This window comes from Opisthocomus hoazin, chromosome 15 (assembly GCF_030867145.1).
Source record: "Opisthocomus hoazin isolate bOpiHoa1 chromosome 15, bOpiHoa1.hap1, whole genome shotgun sequence".
Taxonomy (NCBI): domain Eukaryota; kingdom Metazoa; phylum Chordata; class Aves; order Opisthocomiformes; family Opisthocomidae; genus Opisthocomus; species Opisthocomus hoazin.
In genome coordinates, this window is record NC_134428.1 from 22,091,163 (window position 1) to 22,115,829 (window position 24,667).

At 42.3% G+C, this 24,667-nt stretch overlaps 1 protein-coding gene across 2 annotated transcripts; it reads left to right on the forward strand.

Annotated features, from left to right (window-relative positions):
* The first annotated feature begins 472 nt into the window (after positions 1-472).
* On the forward strand, positions 473-23,673 carry WIPI2 (WD repeat domain, phosphoinositide interacting 2). 2 transcript variants are annotated; one of them, XM_075436915.1, is made up of 12 exons: positions 473-715; positions 9,380-9,462; positions 14,189-14,358; positions 15,622-15,718; positions 16,303-16,400; positions 16,858-16,950; positions 17,757-17,827; positions 18,756-18,863; positions 19,624-19,788; positions 20,715-20,822; positions 22,018-22,148; positions 22,965-23,673. In XM_075436915.1, the coding sequence occupies exons 1-12, from the start codon at positions 642-644 to the stop codon at positions 23,075-23,077; spliced, it is 1,311 nt and encodes a 436-aa protein (XP_075293030.1). In that variant the 5' UTR covers positions 473-641; the 3' UTR covers positions 23,078-23,673. The 2 variants fall into 2 exon arrangements, with proteins under 2 accessions (XP_075293030.1, XP_075293032.1); XM_075436917.1 differs by having other exon boundaries at positions 474-715; positions 22,018-22,115.
* The last annotated feature ends 994 nt before the right edge of the window (positions 23,674-24,667 follow it).

Sequence of the window (24,667 nt, forward strand, 5' to 3'; positions counted from 1 at the left end):
AAAATCCGTTGCACCCCTGGCCATGACAAGGCCACTGCACTGGGGTGTGAGGTCCCCGTGACAGCCTGCTGTCCCCTGCTGTCCCATCTGCTGAGCCTCGGGGACCTCCCGCGGCACGGAGCAGAACTGCAGAGGAGCGGGCGGGGAGGGGGACCATCACCCTGTAGGGTCTGTAGGGACCGTGACAGTAACGCGGGCGTCGCGGTCAAGGCTGGGGACAGCGGGGACGCGTCTGAGTTGGGGACCGCCGGCTGGACTTTAGGTCTCCCATCCAGCCGCCGACACCCGCGGACCCTGCTTAGCTTTAAAACGCCGCTGCTTATGCCAGCGCCTCCCCCCGCCCCGCCCCGTTTTCCTCAGCGGACTCCGGCACCGCCCCCCCCGGCGCGTGCGCGACCCCTCCCTCTCCTCCGGGCGGGCGCGTGCGCGGCGGCAGTACGGTGGCCGGGAGGGGGGCGGGCGGCGCAGGCGCGGGGTCCGCTCCGCCGCCCGCAGGGTAAACAAGGGGCCGGCGGGGATGAGGAGGCCGCGGGTGCGCGGCGGGGGCCGCCGGGGCTGAGCCGGGCCGCGCTGCCTGCTGCGGGCGTTACCCGTCCCCCCGCTCCCCCCCGCCGGACGGGGGCGGCGAGGGCCGTCCCGCCATGAACTTGGCCGGTCAGAGCGGCGACGCCGGCAGCGGCCATCTGCTCTTCGCCAACTTCAACCAGGACAACACGTAAGGAGGGAGGGGGGCCCGCGGCCGGGAGGGCCGGGGCGCGGAGGAGGCCCGGCCATCGGGGGAGGCGTGGCGGGGTCGTCCCCGTCCCCCCCCCCCCCCCCGGTGCCACCCGTTGAAGGCCGCAGGCAGCCCCGCCACAGCCTTCCCCCCCTCGCTGCCGCAGAGCGGGACCGGGGTCCCCCCCATCGCTGCAGCGAGGAGGGGTGGGAGCACTCCCGCACCCCCCGTCCGGCTGGCCTGCGGGGCCGTCAGCGCGGGGCTGCTGGGCCTGCGGTTGCGGCGTTTTGCCTCCCCGCCTTCCCCCCCCCCCGCCAGGTTGTTGCCCTGGGGAGCTGGTCCTTCTCGGGCTTGCGAGGCTTTGCTCGCTGTTGTTTGGGAAGGGCTGCTGCTGCTTCTTGATGGTGTCCAGCCTCCAGGAGAGACTGGGGTAACGCGCAGAGCTAGGTCTCCCCGGAGCTGCGAGGACTTCATCCGAAAGCTCGTTGTAGCTATCTTTTCATACAGCTTTTTTGTTTTCACCTGCTGTCTGTGTTGAAGCAGTCTGCCTCGGGCTTAAAGGTGTTTTTATGAGCCCGTGCTGCTTTCAGTTTTGATTTTGAAGAAGAGGCCTTCCTCTTGTAGTCTTTGAAATTGCACTTATTCGTGTTTCAGTTCTAGAAAGGGTCAAATAGTTCATGCTGCACACCCTGCAAATTATTGAACCATTGCAGCATATTTAGATTAATGCGTATTATTTTTTATACGGGGTATTTAAAGCAATTTTTTTTACTTTAAGAAATCCCTAATAGTTGGAATTAGAGCATTAAAGATCCTTTAAAGAAGGATTCGATTGTCTTAAATACCTAGGAGATGAAACTGGGGGGCAATAGCAAAAGGACCCGTACTTGAGGAAGGAGGAGTTTTGTTTTAGGAAGTGAGTAAGAGGAAATGATTTCAGGTTGGCATCACAGAGCGTAATCCACCTGTGTGGTGGTGGGTTTTTTCTTTGAACAAATTACTCGTTTGTTTTATGAGCAACAATATTGTGTCCCTGCAAGAGAGATCTTGGACTGTCTTCAGCACGTACTGGAGCAAATGGGAATTAGGAAGGCGAGAAGATTGGTTATGGTGACTGCCAAGATTGAGGAGAAAGGTCGCATGGCAAAAGGAAATACTCTGTTTGGTTCTGTAGGTTTTGTTGGGAGTGAAGAGATGAATTGGAGCTGGGTAGACTTGAGACAAGACACTTTTAACAGTAAATAACTTTACTTTTAAATGATGACAGGGAGCTGTAGTCTTCTATACATTTGTAAGTCAATTGTCATCCATATGTTGATTCAAGCCGAAAACTTATGCAACTACTTTTCGCATTTTGTCATCGAGTACCATGTAGAGCTCGCTCTATGTCATTGTGCGTGTAAAACATGCTCGTGATTTACTCGGATACCATCCATTTTTTACCTATTACTAGATAAAACAAGTCGTAATAACTAAGAAATCGGTCACCTCTTTCTTTTGCAGTTTATAAGGGTTATTGTGTAAGTTTTTGAGTTAAACTGTGCTGTCCAACCTGGTGATCTAAAAGCTTTACTATTTCTCCTTCCTGAAAGCAGCTGCCTGTTTTCAGTTGCACCTTAGCTTTGTGGAGAGCTATATACATTGAAAAGATCACCAAGTTGTGACAGAAAAAACTTACTCTGAACAAGAGAACTGCAGGCTTGACTTGAGAACAAGCCCAAGACAGAAGTGAAAAGAGAACAGGTGTAATATAGGCTTATCTAGGTGGTCTTTGGCTTGTACACCTCGAAACCTTTATTCAAGGAAGAGTAAAGTGTGATTCCTTTTTAACTTTGAGTTCATGGGAGGGCAGGGGGAAAGGGACAAATGGTTAATGATTTCTTTCTTGCCATTCCTCAGCTGTGGATACTACTTTGCTACTTTTCCCATTTCATTTTCGTAAACAGCCAAAAGTGTTTTTCAGTTTCTGTGTTATAGCTGATTCTTTTGGTCTTCAGCATTCTAATGCCCAATGTACAGGTAGATTTAAAAAACATGTATTTTTTATATAGACTTTAGATTAGCTGATGAGAATTTTGGTGATGACTCAGTTGATCTTTGTATGTGTTCCAGACCTTTGTAATTCAAAGTCTAGGGATACAAAGTCTTTCTTGTTGTGTTGGCATATTTTTGCATCTGCAGATGGTCATTATAGAAACAACATAAATAGCAAAAGGCTCCTGTTGGGTTTTTGGTTTTTTTTTGGTCTCAAAATTATGAGAATAATATGGAAGGCCACTTACTTTGAGACAAATTAGGTGGTTGGATGAGGTGGAAGAAGTATCCCTTCTTTCTAATAGTGTCTCAAAAGAAATCGCTCCAAGAAAAGCAGTAAGTATAAAACACTAAAGTCTTGCAGACTTCTTTGTGAGCAGCTTCTTGCTGAACCTCTTGTCTGATGTGGTAAGTCACCCAAATAACCAAGTTGCATTCTAATTCTTGGACTGAGTAGACTTTAGTGGTTGTGCAGGTTCCTTATACTGAAGTTCATTTGATCCCCCCATCTGTGATCTTTTTTAGTTTCTTGTTTGAATAGAGGAACAAGAAGTCAGCCCTCTGGGTTTATTAGTATATTATTCTAGATATCTAGATCATTACCACTTAACGTGTGAGAAGAGCTGGGAAGAACTTACTAGGAATGAATTACCCTTTCTCACGCTGGGCCTCAGAAAGCTTGCTTATTTTCAACTCGTATAGCAAGTAACTGGAGTCATTTTCCAGACAGGCAAGGTAAACAAGTGCATATTCTTTCAGCCAGTATATGAAAGGCAAGCTTTGTTTACGTCTTCTCAGTCAGTAGAGCTGGCATCATGTCTTAAGGTGTGCTTCAGTAATTAGAAAAATCACTGACAGACAAAACTGGAAAATAAATGACATGGGTGCATTGTTGTTGTTACATTTAAAGCTTTTACCTTCAACTTAACAAGCTGACAGTTCCACTCATGCTCAAATGTGTCTCACTTACCTAGACACAGAGCCAATTGCTTTGTATTAGGTAAAAGATGGTACTTGTTGCTGGTAGGTATCAAGCTAGCTTCCTAGGCTTTGTGATGGGTTGGTAATTAATTATTGTCCCCTGTAGGAAGGAGATGAGCTTCGTGGTGGCTTTTAGCCTTGGGAAGCTGGATTGCTGGTAGTTAGAAGAATGTTGTCAACAGAAGAGTTGCTGTTGCTGTTCCCAGTTGTTTGCAATCCCTGGTGACTGAAGCAGATGTCCTCTATCTCGCTTTTATTTGTTTGTTTTTCCCAGACTTAACTTTTGTTTTTACTGTTCATTCATGGGTGCTGTATGTAGTGGCATTGTCTCTTGGACTAGTGTCTATGTTATTGCAACTGTTGTCTTGCCTCTTTATTCTATATTGCCCTAAGCTTTATTTACATGAGAGTTTTGAATTACTGGCTGGGACTGGAACTCTGCCTGAAAACACTCTGCCTATAACGCGTCAGAAGTGGTTGGTCTGTGGCTTCTCTTTGATATAATGTGTTTTCATTAAGTAAAAACACGGAGAAGGTCATTTTCAGAAGATGTTGCTGTGCTTGTTTTGGACGTAGCCCTTTTCCCCAGTGAATCAATCATTGCACAACTCAGCATGACTGGCATTCTCTGACTGAGAGGCAGAGGCTCCAGCTTGCAGATGAAAGTGAAGTAACCGATCAGAATTCAGATATCGTGGCAAAACCATGCAGTAGCAGCTTGTGGGTGATCTCGGTGCTAGGTATGTTTTAGCAGTTAGAAATCTTTGATGATAGATACCGGGTAAGAAGTACCGCTTAAACTGGAGTGCAATTTGTATTACTTCTGGGAGAACTCCTAAAACTGAGCACAGATACATTTATGAAAAATTAAACTCGCCTAACAAACTCATACAAGCTTTAAAACCCATAAACATAATGTAATAGAGTTTTTAAACAAAGCAGAACTTCAAGATCTCAAAGCTTGTATGTATCTATAAAATAGATAAAACTTTCAGTCTTTAAGTTGCTACACAAATATTCTCAGAGAAATGCCTTTGGAAGAACTTAAAAGTTAACTTGTGTGGTGTGAAATGTGTAGACCTGCTTGTGAAATGATTCAAGTTGACAGACTGTAGAGAAGTTTTAGTTGCTTTTTTAAAAATAAATAATCACATGACAGCACTTGGAAACAAAATAGTCGCGGTAGCTTTGAAAAAGACTCCTGATGAAAGGAGAAAAGGGAGCTTTGCGTGTGGACTTGTGATGGGAACGCTGGTGTATGCCTTACTTGCAAGGTCTTCTTTAGTCTCGGCTTTCATTTATGTATGGAGTTACACGTGACAGGCATCAGTCCGCAGATCTCTTCTTTCTGGTTTAATTCTGCCCTTTTCCGCCCCTGAATAAGTCTGTTTCATTCTGTCTTCTGAGCAAATGCTTATAGCTCTGAAGTTGTACAGCATGCTTCACTTTGCAGAAGTTGTATTCTAGTTCCCTTGCTACGTAATGTTTGGATCTCTAGCAAACTGCTTGTGGTCAGAGTAAGAAGGGTTAGGTGCTGAGCATTCACTCCTCTGCGTTTGCTTCCCCTGGGTTCAGGCGTCATTCACCTGTGACCCTTGAGCACAGGAGAGCTCTTTATTCCAAGGAGGCTTAAACCAAAAAAGGAAGGAAAGAGCAATCGCGTCGCTCTTGTGCTCAGGGAAGGTAGCTCAGAGAAGCAGTTGTATGGCGTGTTGTTCGCTGTGGTTGCAGCAGAGATAGCGGCTGAGGGTGGGCTTGCCGGGGGAACTGTTCCTCAGTGTGTGACGATTTGGATGGGAATTTAGCCTCAGTAGTGATGCTTACTTGGATTATGAACTTTCTGTGGTCCCAGCCTATTGCTGCGTATTAAGTGATGAGCAAGCGTGGTCTCCTTTTGCTGTAGCAGATTTAAGCTAGCGTTGGTTTTCTTTTAGTATAAGAACAACGGGAAAATCTCCTGTGGATTGTCAGTGTTGCTGATAAATCTGAGTTTCTGTATTTAACTCTTGGCCAAAATGATATTCTTGACCTTTCTTTGAAGACATGTCTGTAAGATGTTATGACTTTGGTTTCAGCAGATGTTTGGGAGGGGGAAATAAAGCAAAGTAGGTTTCCTTAGTAATTCTTATGTCACTTCATTGATTTTTCTTTTACTATTATTATTTTCACCCTCTTCATCATAAGCTTTTGTTCACAAGATGTTTTGTCTTTGGAAATTTACTTTGGTTTTGAAAAGAGCATTAGTGTAATGAGACTGTATCATAATGGAAGTAGGTTTAATTAACCAGCTATTTAAAATAGTGATGACTTTTGAAGTCGTGTTTGTGCTGGAGATGCAATTGATTTTAATCCGAGAGCTGCCCTTAGTAGGTTCTTTCTGATTAATGTAGAATATTTCTGATTAATAGTTAAGGTCCTCCATGATACGAAAAGGGAAAAACTGGTTTTCTTCCTTCTGTGCGTATATTAAGGAAGCAAAACAAAGCCTGTATGATTCTCACCCATCTGAAAAAACTCGTTTCTAAAGAGCCAGAGAGATCGAACCAGCTGATTTCCCACTCTAGGTGAGTGCACTTACAGTGAATGTCAGCATCTTGAAAGGAGTGTGTGAAAGATCTTACAACACTGTTAGCTTGATGAGGTTAGTTTTAATTATTTATGACAGGCGCTCTTGAAAATACTCTCAAGATTTATGTAGTCTTGGATCAGACTACTGTATTGTCTTTGAAAAAAGTGCGTAAACAGAGTTTCATAAATCACGGATATATTGGTAATTTTGTACTGAGCAGACAACCTTGATGATGAAATAGCTCAAAGTCTACAATCTAGGTGTATAATAGAGGCTACACGTAATAGAGCTAAAAAAAACCTGTGTGTAGCCTAATTTTAGCAGAAAAAAGGCAATTTTTTTGGATATTGATTTTTATTTTCAATTTCAGTCTCTCATCAGCTGCTGAAAATTGGTAATAATAAAGCGTAACACCCACGTTGTAAAAGGAGCCTCTGATAAGCTACAGTAGCTTCTTGTTGGCTGCTGTCTATTTGAGCAGTAGCTGAATGGCTTACTGAGCATATTTCTTCCCCATATGGTTGCACATTTTTTTGGAGGTGAGGTAATTTTGGCTAGATACTTGTTTTGTGGGATTTGGCCATTTAGATGGCTCTCGGGTGTCTTAAGGGCTTAAGTGTAGTATCGGTGTGGGGGAAGATGGGGGATTTAATTCATTATGATTATGCTGGTATAGCTCAGCCTAGTGAGCTCTCTCATTACATATAAAAAGCTTTTTTCCAATAGTTTCATAAGAAGTAATTTGAGAGTACATTAAAAAAACCCAAAACAAACGCAAACTCTCTGAAACCAAGAATGCGGTTCTAGAAGAAAAATGGGTGATTTTGCAGTGATGCTTGTATACTGAAATGGATTTAATTATACTGACTGGAGCTGTTCTGTGTAAACAAATGATTTGTGACTTCATCTCCTTGATCCTGGAAGAAATAACAATAAGCAGTTGCCATGGATGGAAAGGTCTGTTCCGTGCTTCTTCATTTTGGCTCCTACTCAGTTTAATGATTTTTATCATGTATACAGCGCTCTTCCGTCGTTGTCGAAAGCTTATTTAAATGAGGTATAGGTAGTCGAGAGGACAAGAGAAATGGTCTGTCTTACTGGTTTCAGTGATTCTGTCAGTAAAACAGTGATACAGCAATATTCTGCATTAAAAGTAGTAAGTACAATATGGGAATCGGTGTTGCCTGGTAGTACACTCGCAAATAGCTGCTATGTGGAATTCTCCGTGAGGAAATCATCCTGTCTCTTTTGCAGATTGTTTATATTGCGAGGAGTCTTGTGACTCCATTTATTTTTAACTCAACTGAATGCTTGTTTGCTTTTATGAAGTGACAGTTTTAATGTCATTCTTCGTTAAAATTTCTTTTGAGGGAAGCAGTAGATGATCTAAGAAAAGCTAACTCATTACTTTTTTTTTTCTTGCAAATAAGTTTCAGGTTTTTTTCCACAGAATTTGGGTTTTCATTGAGTTGTACAAAAGTGTCGGGGGAAAAACATTGAAGCATCTTTGGTGACTAATCAGGTAGTCTGCTGAACATACTGATTTTGTCTGAAGTAAAATTACATTCAGTATTTCTAAAGTGGCTTAGAGGAACAGCAACAAAATTTTGGTTTATAGTTGCTTCTCTGTCTCTAAGCCAAATGTGCTTTTTAAAATATCTCGGTTATTGAATCTGGGAAGGCTTTCTTCTCTTGCCTGGATGGTGCATATTTTAATTTGATGGTTTAAACCTTCTCAAATATTTTATTAATCAGACTGTGTCAGCTGTATTTTTTTCTAGAAGAGAAGGTCGTACAGAAGTTGATTTTATAGCTTGGGATCTTAATTTCAGTGCGTAAGCCATCTGAGGAACAATTTTTAATCTTTTGGATACCTTGAAGTTTAAAAAGGGTGCACTTTGGAGCCATGAGAGGGTAATACAGCAAGAGCAAGAAATCTAGGAATCTGTTTTGTATTCGAAATGCGGAACTAATTGTTAGTGCCTCTGAATTGCAGCGAATCGTTGCTGAGTTCAGAAGGGCATTTTGGGAGGCTGGCTGGCGGGGCTGGGTTTGAGCCTTGCGTTGAGTGACTTGCCACAGTTTGGCATAGCGAAATACCTGTTAGTGGAATCTAATTAGCTTTTCTCCATGTGTCCTGGCAGTAAGAAATACGTGAACTATAAGCATACTAATACACTTCTGCACAACTGCATTGACTGTTAACTTTGTTTTTCTGTGGCATAAAATTGTCCTCTGTGTGGCAAGGGGAAAGTAGGAACGTGCCCTTGTCTGCTGCCTTGATGTGTAAAGACCTGCAAGACAAGCCTAAAGGGTTTTCTAGCTTAAAATTTAAGACCTGTCTTTGACTCTGACTGGAAAAGCAATTAAATGGTTTGTGAGCTAAGTGTGAAAATTGAGTAATGGAGGAAAAGAAGGGTTAGTAGTCAATTTTTTAATGTTCTGCTATTGTTAAAATCCGTTTAATGTCAGTGACCAGCATTTTTGAGAGGGCGCCTCTGATCAAAGGTTTGGCATGAGTATTTGTAAGAATGAGACCGAACAATGTCTGTTGGAGGTGCTAGAATATTATCAAATGAAAACAGAAAATTAGAGTTGACGGTCTTTAATTCCTTTTTATTTTTTTTTAATGTGAAAGTTCTTTTGGGGTCGTGGGGGAAGGTTACAGTATAAAGAGCAAAAAATACCCAGACAGCCTGGTTCAAAAGGTCTTGGAAGTCACCTCTAATGATGATGCAATGATATAATTGGTTTGCATTACATTGTTCAAGTCATCATCTTTCTTCCACGTTCAAGCTTTTAGGTTGTGTGGACAGATGGCCAGTGTGAACCGGGCAGTAGGCTTATGTTAAGCTGTGAAGTGTGAAGCAGGATTCCACACCTGGGGTAATTCTGAAGCTGTTTGGCCTTTCCAGAGTTGAGGAAGCTATCTGTGTCTATCATGCTGTTTTTGGTCAAGCTTTTTATTGCTTTTCTTGCTGAGCTAACCCAACTGGAGTTTTAGAATAGGGCAAGAATCTGTCCAAGGGTAATCACAGCTGATTTAGTTTATGCTCCTGACTGGCTTGTTTCTTTTTCAGATCCCTTGCAGTTGGCAGTAAATCAGGCTACAAATTCTTCTCTCTTTCTTCTGTGGACAAATTAGAGCAGATCTACGAATGCAGTGAGTATCTTCTTTTATTCTTTTTGTTTTCTCCCCTCAGTGGGCTTAATTTGGGAAGAATAAGACATGTTTCATTTTTTCACAGGTTGTTGGAAATTGACATAAGAGGACCCTTAAGTATATGATGAAATATCACACAAATAGAAAATGATGATTGCTGGCAGGGTAAAACTATATACCAGTGTTCTGTGTTTAAATTTAGCTGGTATGTTGTGAAATTTGGTAGTAACTATGGTAAGAACTCTTTGCTTTTCTAATTTTATGTCCAGTAGCCAGGTTGTGTAGCAGCTGGGCATAAAAATAAAGCACATTTACTGATGTGAGAGAGCATCTCTTGGGTCTTTATACTGGCTGTTGGAGCAGGCAAGCCCTTTATCAAAAGTGTTTAATTTACCTTTATCAAAAAGCCAAAACCTTGGTTATCTTTTTTTAATCGCAATCTTTGCTGTTAAGAAGATACTTTTGACCATGCTAGCTGCAGGCCTACTCGTCCAAAAGGGTGAATAATCCAGATTCCTAGAACTTCTCAATACTGATCACAGTTGAGTAGGATATGAGGTGAAATGGAGGGAGGCTTGAGGGAGAAGTGGTATCCCCTGTTTTGCCAGCAGTTCATTGACTTCTCTTTTCCTGAGGTGCTAAGAAGTAAACTGAATGCTGTGCGTGAGTGTCCTCGCTTGCAAACTCCGTGTGAACAGATGGTGCCAATAGCTGTGATGTCAGCATTTGTAGTAGGATCCTGGTGTATCGCGCTATGCAACAGAACTGTCCTCACATTCCATTCCCAAAGGGAGCTGACCCTGTGGAAAATGGTGTGTCATTCAGATCACCTGTTGTCTGTGGTGGCGGCCTGATTCTGTATACAGTCAGTGGAGAGGATTAATTGGAGGGTTCAAATTAGGCACCTGTGGTCAGGTTAAATTGTGTTGCAGCTTCATCTGCCTCTGAGTCATGGTCTGGTTGTACTGGTTAGTCAGTGGCTTGAATTGTATTTTATGCCGTTGAGTTTAGATACCTGACCTCTATAGTATGTTAGGCATTCGTAGTATCTGACCTGGTATCACCCCAGGAGGCTTGGTGAAGATGATTCCTGTTATGCTAAATAAACATACTGAGAGAGAGACTGAACTGAGCTTTGCAGGACTGCTGCTTCTAGGTAGTCCTTGGAAGAAAAGTACAGATTGGATAAAGCATCTTGCTCAAAATCTTGCAATAAACTGATAAAGCAGCTGGGATTAGAATTTAGATCTGCAGATTCCAATCTTGTCTTCAGGCTGTTCTGGGTTACCTATACTGGTTTAACCTCTTTGATACTGTAAGTTTTTATCCATGAGTATTAAGTCCAGAAGTACAGAGTGTAGAATGTGAGGTAACATTTAGTAGAAAATTTGATGGTTTGACCTGGGTAAGCCAGCCTGTCTGGACCTCTGCAGCATACCTAAATATCTGAGATCTTTATTTTATGTACACAGTTGAATTTTCAGTTTTGGGCTTGCAAACCATGCCTGTTTAAAACTCAAATTGGGGGGTGGAGTGCTTCATATGTGTTGGGTACCTCCTTTCTGCAAGGACCAGTGTTTTCAGGCCTCTAGGACATGTGCCTCCTGCCTCCCAGTTTAGTTCCAGTGGGTCTAAAGTCTTGTGTTGTTCTGAGTGAGCACTTTTAAGGACCCCTCCCTCTCTTCTGTAAGATTAATCTGCTAGTTCTTGTGTAGGTGTCTAAAGTAAACTACAAAATATGCCCCAGCTGTCTTGTGTTTGAGAGGACTGAAAAGAGTGGGAGGTTTCTTTGCTCCCATCACTGACTTGTGCTGTGACTGTACGTATCTCCTAACTCCCTGCTCAGTTGATCCCCCTGTAAAAATAAATATTAGATTGGAGGGTGCTTTAAGGCTTAACGAATGCTTATAACATGCTTCATGTTCTTGGATTGAAAATGAAATAAAAGCACAGCTGATCATAATCTAGCTGGTTCTAACCAGCTCTTGTCTGTGATGCTACATGCTTGTGTTTATGAAACTGTAATCTTGTTATGTATTTGCTTGTTCTCCTCTCATTGCTGATACTTCAACCGTTTTGCAGTTCAGAGTGAAGAAGTTCTTCCTCCTGTTCAGCTGGAACTTCCTCTGCTTCAGTTTGTGCCCGTTGCCCCTTGTCCTGTCGTGGGCACCACTGAACAGAGAAGAACAAGAAGTTCTGTGTTTTGTTCTTACTGCATTTTGAATTGGAGTTTCTGGCAATGCTCACTTGTGTAGTATAAAGGAGAAAATACAAATAGGAAAAAAAGATTATTAAAAGCATTGCTGTAGGACTTAATCATAGGTTCAGAAGCACTAGTTAATTCAGTCAGCTGGATATAGGATGTGCAGTATAGCCTCGTACTCTGCTTGGGTGGTGGCTTGTCAGGAAGCATACATGACTTGACAGCTGTGAAGAGATTGTATTGCTTCCTGCTGTTAGGGGAGGACAAAGGGACAGAGGTGCATCCTATATTTTTAAATGCATTTAATTAAAAGCCAATCACAAAGCCTTTCTCCAAAGGTAACTGTCTGCATTACACTACAGGAAGTCTTCTTATGGCGAGACTGCAGGACCATCTATACTTTTTAAGCATTTTCCTTGTTGAAAGGGTGTTTTTTCCTTCTGTCTCTGACTGCTTAGTTCCTGACATTGCTTTTCCTTGTGCGCCTTCCCTCCTGCCCCACCTGCCTGAGTGCAGTGCAGGACAGCACTTTTTCCATCCGAATCTCTGCTGCTGTTCCTACTCTGAAATACCGTTTCTCCTGCCTGCCTGGGAGAGTAACAAATCCCAGAAGCTGGATGGGGAAAGCAGCTGTGCTCACCCAGGAGCAGGGAGCAGTCAGACCCTGTTTTACGGGTCCCTGTGCGCTGGTCTTCTCACTGTTGTGAAAGGATGCCATCATTTAGAAGGGCTCCAGGCTCAGATGGAAAGCTGATAACCTGTACTGTAAAATATTTGAGAATCTTTTATGTTACTAATGTGGTTCAAGGAACGTGGACCTCTGCATTTGAAAGTCTGTGCATAGTTTATTGAAGCAGATTTTTGTATTTTTTTGATGTGTTGCGTGTAGCACCAGGAAAATGGAGAAAAATTCCTTGAAAACAAAGTCATTGCTAAAATGCATTATCCCTGTTTCAGAAGTGAGGAAATTGAATTTTCAAAGCCTCTGCGAGCTCTTTTGTCTTCTCTAGAAAAGATTAAATGGGAGAGATAAAAGAGAATTATGTTGCATAGAATACCGAAAATGCTTAGTATAAACCTCCTTCTTTTCCATAAGGAGGCTATTTCTCTCTCTCTCCCCCCCTCCTTCATAAGAATGCAGGGCATTAAATGTTTTCTGTTCTTTCTTGAGATAACTGCCCAGAAGAAGCCCTTTCAAAGCAGACATGTCACACAGTGATGACATTGTCATATGCTGAGAACGTTGGGCAGAACTTTTTTCAGGGAATTTCTGTCACTGGTGATGAGAACAGTGCCAGTTAGTTAATGTGTCTCTTGGACAAAACAGAAGCCTTCAGAAATAAGCTTTTTTAATTTTTTTTACCAGGCAGTTTTACGGTTTGGAATGTGTTAAGCATTGAGCTAATCCAGACACTGACTTCTGCAAAGTTTGGTTGCTTTGATGGATCAAGGCCAAAGGCACAAGTCTCTCTGTCGTGATTCAGTTCTGTAATGGAAGGGCAGATGTAGCCGGCAGCTATGGGAGAGCTGCAGAGAGTGGTAGAACTCTCTCCAGCTTTTTCCTGCTGTGAAAACTATGTCCACTACATCTCTGGGTCTTTTGGAGGGGAGCTTCAGGGGATGGGAGGGGGAAGCACACATACCACAGGTAAATGGCGGTAGGACTTGGACCCCTACCAGCTTGGTCCAGTGCTGTCCTACCAGCAGATGTCCTGAAAGTGCTGCTTTGCCAGAGATCCTGGACTCCCCTCCCTCCTGCTGCCTTCCCCGCATCTTGTATGGTGACTGGTGTTCCTCCTTTGCCTCCAGTGCTGCCTTGGTAGAACGCGTGACAAAAGTAACGCTGGTTTATGGCTATGCATATGGGCTTCGGTGATTCCTGTACAGATTGTTTTTAGGGACTGTCAGGTAAAAGATTGGGTGGGTGGGGGACAGGGGCAGGAGGAAGCAGAACCCCACACCCTAATCAGTGGCTGAAATAGTCTTTATAACAAATGAGTTTACCGGCTTCTTTGAGTATGACAACCTTTCTTCATGGAGAGGTGTGCAGAAACTCCAGGGCTTTTGGTTGTCAAAAACCTTTCCATGCACAGTATAGCTTTGAAAACAAAACAAAAAAATACGCACACACAATAAACCCCCCAACAAATTTTCCTTTCTTAGGTTGCTGCAGAGGTAAGAGGAGATTGTAAGATTCTAGAATTTGACAATTTGCTGGTTTTTGTCTCTCTGGGATTTTTTTCTATTGGATCTTGGGCAGGGGGAGTAGACACTCTGTTTGAAGTGTAAACTTGCGTGACATGGGGAGGTGGGGGTAGGAGATATTTGTATATCAGCATTTAGTGTGTAGAATTTCTGCTTTAAAAACCTGTCCTGCATCCCACCTTGACTCTGAGCTGTTGTGGCAGAATGTTTATGGTGTTAGACTGTATTTTCTGAGGCAGTATATCCCATTGATGCGCATCACTGTTCTTCCCTGAAATCTCCCTCTGTGTTTTTCCCTCCTTACTGTGATTCCTTCAGCTGACACAGAAGATGTGTGCATCGTGGAGAGGCTGTTCTCCAGTAGTTTGGTGGCCATAGTTAGCCTTAAAGCTCCACGCAAGCTGAAAGTTTGTCACTTTAAGAAGGGGACAGAGATTTGCAACTACAGTTACTCCAACACCATCTTGGCTGTCAAACTCAATAGACAGGTGAGTAGTAATTTTGACTGGGTGAAAACACGGGAAGGGGTTGTGGATCTCATGCTGGTACTTCCTCTGCTGATTGATGTCTCTTCCTTTGGGGACAGAATTGCGATTTGAAATTAACTTGTGCTTTTCCAGCTGTAGCTTCTGTATGGCATCTCAGTATGCGTGTTTGGTTAAGTATTTTTGATTCTGTGTTTATGTATTTATTTAGGAAAATGGTCCCAGTAAGCTGGGCATGCTTTGAGCAGGAGGTTGGACTAGAGACCCCCTGAGGTCCCTTGCAATGTGAATCATCCTGTGGTCCTAAATGTGAAAGTATGTGAAGCTGACAATTTCCGTTCAGGCCAAAACTTAAAGTTGTTATCTGTTCACTTTTTATGTTCTGAAATAGTTCTTTTAAAAAAATAAAATCACTGAACTGGTGAAATTTTTGAGTTAAGTACCTGTAACCATAGTTTGCTCTATTACTAAATTATTAGTGGGCTTTTCTGCAAATACAGACTTCTCCATCTCTGACTAGTTCATTCAGAGTAGAGAGAATGGCATCTGAAGGAGAGTATCTTCTTCGTGTCTGTCCTCACCCTGAAAATCAGCTGTGGGAGGATGGGATTCTTGTTTAAAATCATAAGGGAAACAGTGGCTAATATGGTTTCTGGCATAGTGACATAGCATTAAATGGATAGCATCTTGTTAGTCATCCAGATGTAGTTTAGAAAGTGTAAATGGGATGATGAAGACAGTTTGGGGTTTGTTTTTAAAAAAAAAAAATAAGCCCCTGACAAACTATTATGAGTAAGTAGTAGTGTCTATAAATGGTTTAAAGTCTTGTACGTTTTTCTGTTTAGCCAAAGCAGAAATGATTTCCACATGTGAATTGGCCTCTTGCAAGGGGGAAGGGTGGAAATATATAAGAGCAGGTACAGAATAAGAATTAAATGGCTTTAAATGAAGGTTTCTGGCTTGCTGCCTTAAACTAGTAATGTAAATCATTTTCATTTAAATCAATTTGCACTAGCTGGTTGAGAGAAGTCAAGTGCACTGGTCAACTCAAGTGACCGAGTGTAGTATTGCGCTGTTGAAGCCTTGTCAAGAGGTGTATCTTGTGTGTCTTCTCTCAGACTCTTATTTCTTCCCATCAGGTGGGTACGACCTTTTCTCTATTGGAAGGTACCTACTGCATTTTGGATACATTTTTTTTTTTAGGATTGATAAGTTAATATAAACTCCAGTTTGATATCGGCATTTCGTCCTCTTTCCCATGTCTAGAGGCTGATAGTATGTCTGGAAGAGTCTCTTTATATACACAACATACGAGACATGAAGGTATTGCATACAATCAGGGAGACGCCTCCCAATCCTGCAGGTGAGTATCTTGTTAGAAGTAATGTAACTCTGAAAAGTGCATTCTGTGTCCCTGTGTGACATTTCCTACAGGGAACTGTAGCATTGTAAATTACCCTTTCCAATAAAAGTAACAATTAAATACGTGTCTTAAAGCCTACCCATTTAATCCAGGTGAGGTTTTTGAGAACAAATAGCAGGCTCTGCCTGAAACTGCGTCTTCCCAGTATTTTAGTCTCCTAGAGTGGGTGTGTTGAAATCTTAGAAAGAAATAGTAGATACAAACTGGATTTTGCCAGTGCTTGGTATAGTTAAAGGCTTTGTCAAGTTAATGCTTTAGGAGTCATGGCAGACATGGGAAATTCTACTGCTTAATCAGTTATTGTAGCTCTACTGGTATTCTTCCTTTTCTACTTTAACTTTAGTTAAACAGTTGACTGTGTTGCAGGTTGACTCTGAGATGACTCATCCTTGCTCTGTTTTTGTTGATACCTTGTGAGGATAACTGGAGTTATCTTTGTAATATTCAAACATAGAATCAGGAAGTTTTGCTGCAGAAGTCTTGGGATTTGCCTCTTTCTAATTCTGTTCCTGCATCCTTTCTAGGATTGTGTGCTTTATCAATAAACAATGATAACTGCTACCTGGCCTATCCAGGAAGTGCAACTATTGGAGAAGTACAAGTCTTTGACACCATCAATCTGGTAAGGATCTTTGTGAACGTTGTTCCTGCTTCGGAAGATGCAGTTTTTGGAAATGACTTAACTTGCTCTGAGGGGAATTACTAGACACTCGGGTTCCTCTACGTCAGTTTGCAGTATCTCTTATAGCTAGGCTTTACAGAACCTCGGCAAAGAAAATACAGGCGCTAATGTTAGATTTGATGAGTAGAGTTGGGCAAATGGGTGAAGCAAAGGAAAGTAATTTCTATTTGAATTGTCTTTTAATTATCCTTCTACTGCTTGTACTCTCTATGCGCACGCTTCAGTGATAATTTCATGTACTTTTACTTAGTTACTGAGACAAATATTGAAGCTGTTGTCCCTAAAGTAAGACCCATATTTGACTTGAATGCTCTTAAATATGCAGTCTTAAACTGCAAGCCTGTAGCTTTTAATCTGTACTGTACTAAGGTTATATTTTATTGATTCACTCCTGCAGAGAGCTGCTAATATGATCCCAGCTCATGATAGTCCCTTGGCTGCTTTGGCATTTGATGCAAGTGGTACTAAACTTGCCACTGCGTCGGAAAAGGTAAGGTGGCTTTTTACTGACTTGCCGACAGTGATAAAAATGAAATTTGTTTCTAAGTGTTTTAAGTAACTTTAAGCGTGCACAATTCCGCACACAAATGCCAAAAAAGAAGGCTTATGGTTATAATGGCAAATCTAAGTTAAGAACTGTTAATGGTATTTGGCGCAATTTCCATGCTGTGAAATGTTGGATAATAAGGTTATTTAAATAAACACATTTTAATCTGGCTGTAATGAGGGCAGTCCTCTAAGTGTTTCTCCCTTTGGTGCAGGATACTTATTAGAAATCAGTTGTCTTGGTTTGATGCTGTCTTCGTAATGAAAACAAGACAGTTAAAGTCAGAATAGAGAGAGATGTGTTGCCAGTCTTTGGCACATGATGACAAATTGTCCATCTAAATTGTATAAATTAGAAAGTCTGAAGCCTCTGCTCCTTTAATAATAAGCTTAGAATGTAAAGGTGTAACTGAATGCATCTGATAAAAGTACAAAGACATCCAGGTGACTGTATGTGGGACTTGTCTAGTGTGGTCATCTCCATCATCAGTCTGATAAGAAGGGCTGTTCTTGATGCATATCTTGTTCCCTACATTAGTAGCTCCTGCCTCTTGTCATTTCTCTACACTTCAAACACATCCTACGAACAGGCTCCATAAATATTTCATGCTAATATGTGGTGTGCATCAACAGCAATAAGTTAACAGCAGAGTGTTTTGCTGCTTGTCGTTGTACTCTGCTCACTAGAGGTAATACACAATGAACAAACTTCAAATGAAAAACGATTTTTTTTTTTTTTCCTTCTTACAGGGGACAGTAATAAGAGTGTTTTCCATTCCAGAGGGACAGAAACTCTTTGAATTCCGAAGGGGAGTGAAGAGGTAAAGTTCAACTGGGCTAACTATCTGAAGCTCCTTCCTTACAGTAGATCTCCAGTATGTTCTGCAATTGAGCTGGTATCCTGATTTTGCCCGTTTTCATCTTTGTTTGTCCCTGTCTGTACGCTTATGACAGTTTCAGCTTGAATGTCTTCCAGTTTCACTCTATTGGACTTGTCTATTGTACAGATCAATCCTGTCAGAATTGTACTCCTTCTTGCCTTTTTAAAAATGTATTGGTGAGGGAACTTGTTTAAAGTGAGTTACCTTTTTTGAGATATATTGTGTTCTTGTGGCAGTTGAAGGCGGTACATCTAATGTTCTTGCTCTCTTCTAAATCCTTCCAGTGCTGTGATCCTTGATAGCCATTGTGAAATGGTACTGTGATTTGTGGTAGCAGTAACTCTGTAGTTCTGCTGTACTTTATACAGAGATAAGACTTGAGTTCAGACTGTTACTAATTGACCCTGGTATCTGGTATACATCAGAGCTGAACATCATTAATCAGGCTCTTGCTCTTGAAGTGCTTAAAGAAGGTATTGGAGACTTCAGAATGCTTATTATGGAAATGTTCTTTTTTCTTATTTGTGAAGCAGTGGTGACTGAGAAATCTGCTTAATTATTAATTAAGCCAAATACTTTGGCTTAATTGTTAGTCACGTGCAGTCGCTGACAGAAGAGCAGGGGAGTCTACCATGCAGCCACAGTTCCTCCCAGCTCTCTCAGTACAGCTTGTGTGAACGTTACGCAGCTCCTTAACAGTGAACGTGCAGAAAGACTTCTACCTACCAAAATGGAGAAATAATATTCTCGTTTAAGTCAGTTCCCAAGAGTTAGTGAACACTAGCTTTCTTCTTACACTAGTTGGTGCAGTACTAAAATCTGAAAAATAACGTTTCATTGTTTTCCCTTTTTTTTCCCCGCCCCCTAGGTGTGTGAGCATCTGTTCACTGGCTTTCAGCATGGATGGCATGTTTCTGTCTGCATCCAGTAACACAGAGACGGTGCATATCTTCAAACTTGAGACTGTGAAAGAAAAGTAGGTTTCAGAGCTGCCTTAGATTTTTCAAGGAAAAGGCTTTAAAATTGATTATACTCAGCAGGATGAGTTCTCCAAAGTCTGGACAGCCTTCTTTTGAACGCTTCTGTAAAGTGAAGGGCAGGCGAAGTCGTGTATGAATCAGCAGCTGCAGCTGAGCTGCGTACTGTTCTCGCAGTGAATAGAAAAGGTGTTTCTGCTGAAGGGAAATTGGCTGTCCTTGGCAGAGGAATGTGGAGCAGTTTAACATTTGCAGTTACATATGTGTTTCACCTCTTCTTGACATCCATACGGGAAAAGCTGTCTAAGCAATGCCTTCCAGCTGCCTGTAGGGCTTGAAAAGGCACCACATTATAAAATGTTCCTATCTATGATTTGAGAGGACGGTCTTAGATTTCTGTGGAAGGTGTTGGAAACAATGATTTGCTTAGTGATAAACAGGTGAATAAAGTCTTGAAGCATAGTACTTTCCAGTTGATCTTGCCCTTGTATAATGAGCCTTATGAAATGCAGTTTTATAAGTGGAAGTATGAGTTTACAATCAAACATGCTTAAATAACAGGCTGAGGGTATTGTAGGATATGTTGTGCCCTGCAGCATAAACGGAGTGCATTAGAGTTCTCAAGGGTATTAGTTATTTCTGAAGAGAAACAAATAGCTGCTGAATATCTTTAAAAGTAAAAAGGTGTTTCAAAGTGTTTATACACCTTTCTTCCTAACGTGAAGGCGAAGTCAGTCACTTTTTTCTTCTGACTTGTAGACCTCAGGAAGAGCCTACAACCTGGACAGGTTACTTTGGAAAAGTGCTGATGGCATCAACAAGCTATCTGCCCTCTCAAGTAACAGAAATGTTCAACCAGGGTAGAGCCTTTGCTACAGTCCGCCTGCCGTTCTGTGGGCACAAAAACATCTGTGCGCTTGCCACGTGAGTAAAGAAATGGAGCCTGCATTCACCACCGTTGTAGAACATGGCCTCATCTCCAGCCGAGCGGGTAGTACGCGGAGCAGCAGATCGCCTCTTGCAGTTTAAGAGTGATGTGTTAGAGCTAACACCTCACAGCCCTGCGAGGGGGGTAGGAATAGGCACGATATTTGGATGAGAATAGGCTATTTCTGAGTGTTGTTTAAAGATGTCTCTTAATTTTGAAGGAAGGATGTTGAGAACAGACCCGTGGGCTTATGGCACTTGCTTCAGATAGTGCTAGGGGGAGTGATACTGCATGTTGTGTTAGTGAACTGCAAAATTAGGCAATCCAGACTAACCATTAATAAAGTCTGTGAAAGCCAGTTCATATTGTCTCTAAAACAGCATAGCATTGATTAGATTTAATCCTCAAAATTAACTTTAATCTTTATTCTGCCTTCACCAAAGGCAGGTCCCATTTGGCACAGCTGCCAAAGCAATAAGCTGAGTGCTAGTAAGCTTATTTTGTGGAGGTTTTATAGCTTTTGTGCTAAATTGACTTCACATCTGTACTCTTGCTGTTCTGATCTTAACGCACCCTTTAAGCAATAGTTAAGCCTTGTAACACTTCTGAAACAACTAAATACTTCCCGTTAGAATATTTGTGTCTGGAGTTGCACAAAGCTTGGTAACAGGATGGTAACTTCCGAATCTGTTTTACTGGTCGTAGAGAAGTTGCTCGAGTCCTGTGGCATCCCATTAGTCCCAAAGTGTGGTTATGCCTTCATTTTTTGCACACAGTTCATTCGTAGGTGCTCTGACTGTTAACGGTGTTCCCTGCCTAGGAGCAAGAGTGTGGAAGATAATCGCTTAAAGTCAGGGGACGTGGGGAGAGTGTGCTTTCTGAAGTTCTTACTGATCTGTTGCTCTCCCTTAAACCTTTCTAGAATCCAGAAGATCCCTCGTTTATTGGTGGGAGCTGCTGATGGGTATCTCTACATGTACAACCTAGACCCCCAAGAAGGAGGAGAGTGCACACTAATGAAGCAGCACAAGTAAGTCCGTATTAGCTGAGAACGGTTGTATTCTATTTCACGAAATCCAGTTTGTTCTTAAATTTACTTCTGTTTTGCAGAAGTCTAAGTTAGTTTAGAGAAATGAGCTATTCTAATCTTTTTCCAGACCTCTGACATGAACAAGTAATTTCAGAATCCCCCTGTGCCTTGCTTCCTAGTATCTACTACACTAAGCACCACTTCACCAGCAGAAACTTAACACTGTCTGATTGCAGTGAAGGATCAATCGCCGTTTGCTGTGTGATCCTGTTCCTCTTACTTGGCAGTTTGAGTGGAGTTACTTAAACAAGAACTTGAAACGGCTGACACCATCCTCTTCATCAATAAATGAAGCAGTTACAGGCACGAGAAAGAGATGTTAACTGTGACTTCACAGAGGGGAATCTGGCCTATGAGATTACCTGTATTCTCTCTCTACAGATGTCCTTATTAAACTTCCTTGCATATAGGCCAGCCAGCTAATGTTCTGTAGCAGTACTGCAGAACACTTACAGAAATTACGACAAGGCGTTGTTCTTTTTTAGTAAGGTTTGGCAGGAAAAGCTAGGGTAATATAGTCCGATTACTTACATGATCAATCATAGAATTAAAGCCAGTAACTCATGATGATAATTCAGGTTTGCAGCTTTGCTCCATCTGTAATACTGGGCAAGAGGCATACATTTATCTGAACATTTTAAGGTATGACCTCTGGCTTCACTTGTAGATGAAATGAAGTCTCAGAGAGGGAAGCGTTTATAAAGTTCTTAATAGCTGAGCTGCTCTAATAACCTTCACTAGAGGGGTTTCTATTATATGTACACAAAGCAACCACTTCTGTTTTGGACAGAGCTCAAGAGACAATTTATAAGGTTGCTGGTTGGAATGGTTGTTATTTTTTTAGTCACGCGCTCTTGGTTTGAGTCTCTCTTCCTAGTATCAGCTACTAGGATTTAGATCCTGATGCTGTGTCAGAGGCAAGCATGTTGCTGATGAGTCTTCAGTGTTAAATATGAAGTGTTGTCAGATGCCTTCTTGACAGTTCTCTGGAACAGAGGGACCAAGTTCCTCCTGTTGCATGTATCTGTGTATTTATTCTTGCACATCTAAAGAGATATTCTTGTGTAGCTGTCGCCTGAAGTTGTTTTCTGCCCAGGTGGGTCACCTCTCCAGCTAATCTCTCTCTGCTTGGTAGGCTCGATGGCAGTATGGAGCCAGCCAACGAAATTCTAGAGTCTGCATCCCACGACCGGCCATTGGTAGCACAGACATACAGTGCTGCTGTCACTAAAGGTACATACGTGCCTTCCTCACCCACAAGGCATGGTAAGGAGAAGGCTGGAAACGGGGCAGAGAGCACCTCTGCGTATTGCTTCATTCTAGATGGCTGTGTGAGCTCGTCTACTTCAACACTGAGCTTTTCCTAACTGCGGGTGTGATGTGGAGCATTGGTGAGCAGTAGGAAAAGAGCACTTGTGATGTACAGTAGCCTCCTGTAGATGGATCACTCAGCTTTGCTACTTTCTGAGTAGAACTTTTACTCAAATTGTGGTTGATTACTGTAGTGATAGTTCCAGTACTTGCCAAATGATTCTTGAGATGCCCTAACACAATTAGTTCATACAGGAGTTCTGCACCCAGACCTCATACAAAGCATCTGAATTATAGCCACTCTTTTTTTAGCAGGGATAAGTGCTCCTATCATTCCTTTATGGGAGCAGTGACCTTTTAGCCTGATTTGTTGCTCTGTAAAATTGAGAGGATGAGAATTTGCTTAATGCTGCAGCTCTCTGTGTGGAGCTTTTACCATCTTTATATGGCACTCAGGTCAGTGCTTCAACTGCAGGGGAAGGATGGTTTGTATAGCATCAGTACTGCAGTTGCAGCTCTAAGCATGGATGGAGATTAAGAAAAACAGCAGCCTGCCCAAAGCACCAGTACGTGTTGCACATGCAGAGAGTAGTTTAATTTTGATCATAAACCGGTCTTGGCTTAGAGAACGGCAGTCATGATAAAAGCAAACATAGGGTGGCAGTGGAACCATTGCAAGTCATGCCTGGTACTTCAGCTCTGAGCATTCACTTTGGATCCAACCTCAGTTAGTGCTGCTCATCCCCCAACTACTTGTTCCTTTCTCTGCAGCCTATACGGATGACCTGGGTGCCGTGGGTGGAGCTTGCCTGGAAGATGAAACCAGCTCCCTTAGATTGGATGAAGACAGTGAGCATCCCCCCATGATCCTTCGGACAGACTGAACTTTGACCTGTGAACTCACTCCTGAAGCAGAGAACACTGGCTCGATGTTTCCTGAGGAATCTCGTGTTATGCTGCTATGAACTTTGACAAGAGTTGGGAGAGAGGATGACAGACTCTTACAGTTTTAAGTCGTAGCTGTAGTTCTAATTCAATACAATTGGAAAAATATATGGTTTTCAATTCAGTGGCTTTTAATCTTGCTTATCTATTTTAGCTGTGTTTTTTTTTTTTGTTGCCAAAACCTGCTGTTTGTGCAGCCCTCGGAGCCTACTAGCTTTGCATGCGTTCATGTGCCAAGCAAGCATAGGAGGGGGGGAGAGAGAGAGAGAAGCCACTTTATAACAGACACAAGTTTGTATTTTTTTTATATATGTATATAATATTTAGCTTATATAAGGAAGGAGTAGAGAAGTGGTTCTGGAAGCTAAGACTAGTTCTGCACTGACAAAGGTCCAAATGGTTTCCTGTGCATGGGCTTGCAGGCATACCTAGTGACTGACATGCAACCTTTCAAATGCAATGGCCTGTTTTTGGGGTTCTCCCTCCCCTTTCCTGGACCATTTTGTTAATTAAAATTCCTTCTGAATGTTGTGTATTTGTGGGACTGTTCTGTTTGTTGGGATAGAGAACTGGAAGAGCTTCCCTGCATAAGGATGTAGAATACAGAAAGTGCCTTTACAGGGAAGACAAGGAATTGCTGCAGGAAGAAAGCTCGGATGAAGGAGGAGTTGCTAGAGACTCTTGTACACCTTTAGTGTTTGGGTGTCTGTAGCCCATAGTGGCTGATAAGCTTGTGGGTGTTTTTTAGAGAAGACTTGGAATGCACTTTTTCTCTCCTGTAGATTGTCTTATTTCCTTGGCAGAGTAGCAATAACTTTTTTTATACTACTTTAAATTATCCAAAGCAAGGATTCTGTCAGGCTGGATGGAAGTCGTTGTAGAGCATGGCAGCCCCACTCCTTTCAAGAGCCGTAAGACTTCCGGGTGGAAGGCATAGCTCTCAACTCTTGCTTCTCTTCAGTCTGGGGCTGGGTGTACTGCTTGAGTAGTGAAGGTCCATGGTTATTTTTTTTTTCCAGATACTGATGTAAATATAAATGATTTTGAAAGATGAATTTTCTTCTGGGTTCTCTTCTGCTGGATAACAGTGCTTTTGTAGGGTTTTTTTTATTTCCCCTTTCATCAGAGTACCTCTTGTGATTACACTCCAAGGACTGGTTGTCTCTTTGGCAGTTTTGGAATAAATCCTTAACTACCCTGACCCTGCCTAGGGCTTTCCAAGGCTGATCAGTGCTGCAGACTATTTTTAGGGTTGTAACGTGCCTTCTCTTAAGTCTTGGATAATAGTTAGTGAGCAAGTGATTAGAAAAGGACTTGGTGAGTGTTACTTTTCTTTGCCAAAAGGAACCTGCTTTGCCTTTTGTGTAGCGATGTGGATTGCTTCCTTCCCCTCTACTGACTGCTTGCAAAGAAGCAAAAACAGACAAGGAATTTGCAGATCTTGACAGGAGGACAGAAGCTGAGTGCTCCAGCTACGTGTGAACTCCCTGCCACAACTAGACAGGGATGTGCTTTTAGGATTTGGTACT